The sequence below is a fragment of the Sinocyclocheilus anshuiensis genome, unplaced genomic scaffold, assembly GCF_001515605.1.
Source record: "Sinocyclocheilus anshuiensis isolate Anshui unplaced genomic scaffold, SAMN03320099.WGS_v1.1 scaffold137, whole genome shotgun sequence".
NCBI classification, from domain to species: domain Eukaryota; kingdom Metazoa; phylum Chordata; class Actinopteri; order Cypriniformes; family Cyprinidae; genus Sinocyclocheilus; species Sinocyclocheilus anshuiensis.
The window spans coordinates 255,879-257,920 of record NW_015537932.1 but is presented as its reverse complement, the minus strand read 5'-3'; the positions used below and the strand labels follow the sequence as shown (position 1 = coordinate 257,920).

Sequence of the window (2,042 nt, the reverse complement as noted above, 5' to 3'; positions counted from 1 at the left end):
GATCAGCAGTCTTCCCCATGATTGTGTAGCCTAGTGAACCAAACTGAGAGACCATTTTGAAGGCTCAGGAAACCTTTGCAGGTGTTTTGAGTTGATTAGCTGATTGGCATGTCACCATATTCTAATTTGTTGAGATAGTGAATTGGTGGGTTTTTGTTAAATGTGAGCCAAAATCATCACAATTAAAAGAACCAAAGACTTAAACTACTTCAGTCTGTGTGCATTGAATTTATTTAATACATGAGTTTCAGAATTTGAGTTGAATTACTGAAATAAATTAACTTTTCCACGACATTCTAATTTATTGAGATGCACCTGTATACCCTTTGGCACATGACGTCCACTGGAGTGGACAGATATATTTTCTGTCACAGAAAAAAAATGTACAAACATTTTTTTTTTTGTTAAAATCTGGATAATAGTATCTCTGACATACTATTTAGCTGAAAAATATTTTTTGTACCAGTCTGGTTTTCTGAGAATAAAAGGATTTAACACTTATTCCTGAGGTAATTGGTGCATCTCCTCTTCCCTCCGCCTTTTTGAATATATGATGCGATATCTCAAAACAAAAAAAATAGATACAAAGACAATAATTAAATGGAATCGTAGACAGCACTTTGGGGGTTCACCACTTGGTGGTTGGGACATGGTACTACAACCTAAATGGTTAAAAATGGCAACATCTGGTCCAAATGGTCCAAACATCTGTCCACTATAGTGGACACCATGCATGAAAGGGTTAAGTTACAAATCTTTCTCCTTTGAGCTCAGATCATCGTAGTTTGTTCTATTCATAGATACAAAGCATGTCTGAAGTGCCACCCAAAAAACTGAAGCAGACTGAACTTCTGAGCTTCTTTCAAGAGAGTCCTGTGAGTATTATTTTTCTCATCCTTTTTGCTTAGCCTCTTCATTAGATTTAGACTTATTTCCAATGGTAATGTTGTTGTCTCTTTCAGAAAAAGCAGACTGCCACAGACAGTGAACCTGGGGAGAAGTCAGAAGCTAGTGACAATGTTCAGGTAAGGTTGTGACTGTCAGCAATGGGCTGTAATTAAGCGCGCGATGATAAGGAATATCACAGAACAGTCTTTAATCATTAATCTAACTGGGGAAACTCAGGAGAATCACATGGAGTAATACATAGATCACAACATAAACTAAAGACGAGATGAGGGCTTAAATACAGAGTAAGTTAATTAACTAGTACTAATGACAGGTGAAAACTAATTAGAAACCATGGAAACTAATGAGGAGTAGGAACACAGGTAACACGGGAAAAGGGCAGTGGTGGACAGTAACGGAGTAGTTTTACTTCGTTACTGTACTTGAGTACATTTTTCAAGTATCTGTACTTTACTGGAGTAATTTTATTTTGAGTAACTTTTACTCACTACATTCCAAAGCATAAGATCGTACTTTTTACTTCACTACATTTCATAAAACATATCGTTACTCCTTATTATATCACGTGCTCCGAGACGCAGAAGCGGTGTCTGATTCAAGAACGAACTGATTCTTTTCAATTAACCTTTTAAATCGGTTCGCAAATCGCACCAAACGATTAATTCACGAATTAGAATGAACCGATTGCAGTTGTTCTCGAGTCGACAACTCACTGATTCAAATGAACCGTTTGGTGCGAGTCTCCAGTGAACTGAATTCACAAGTAAGAACAGGGAGATCTTGTGAGCGCACGCGACTGATGCTGCTAAAAGTAAGTTACTAACGTCGAATTTTAGGATTAATTATTGTAACTGAAAATTATATTTAGGTCAAAACTGTCCGTTGTTTGTTAACTAAATCTGCTGTAAAGGGTGATCTGTTTAAGCCCACTGAAATGCTTGAATGCAGACACATCAACATCAGTGTCCCTATGTTTTACGTAAAAAAAAACGAAACATTAAAATAACACAGATTGAATAAAATAACATATGCACGTTCATATTCCCTGCTGCCCTAATGTTAACAGTTTTATTAAAATGCTACGCATTTAGCCCTATGTGACGTCTGTTTTTATATTGTTTATCAACAGTATA

General features: G+C 36.4%; 1 protein-coding gene across 2 annotated transcripts in view; it reads left to right on the top strand.

Annotated features, from left to right (window-relative positions):
• Window positions 1-2,042, top strand: part of fam111b (FAM111 trypsin like peptidase B) — a 19,564-nt gene that overhangs the window by 13,616 nt on the left and 3,906 nt on the right. For both annotated transcript variants that reach the window (XM_016446783.1, XM_016446775.1), the window contains 2 exons: window positions 801-875; window positions 963-1,025. In XM_016446783.1, the coding sequence (XP_016302269.1) occupies window positions 801-875; window positions 963-1,025 (138 nt within the window). The remainder of the gene's footprint in view (window positions 1-800; window positions 876-962; window positions 1,026-2,042) is intronic.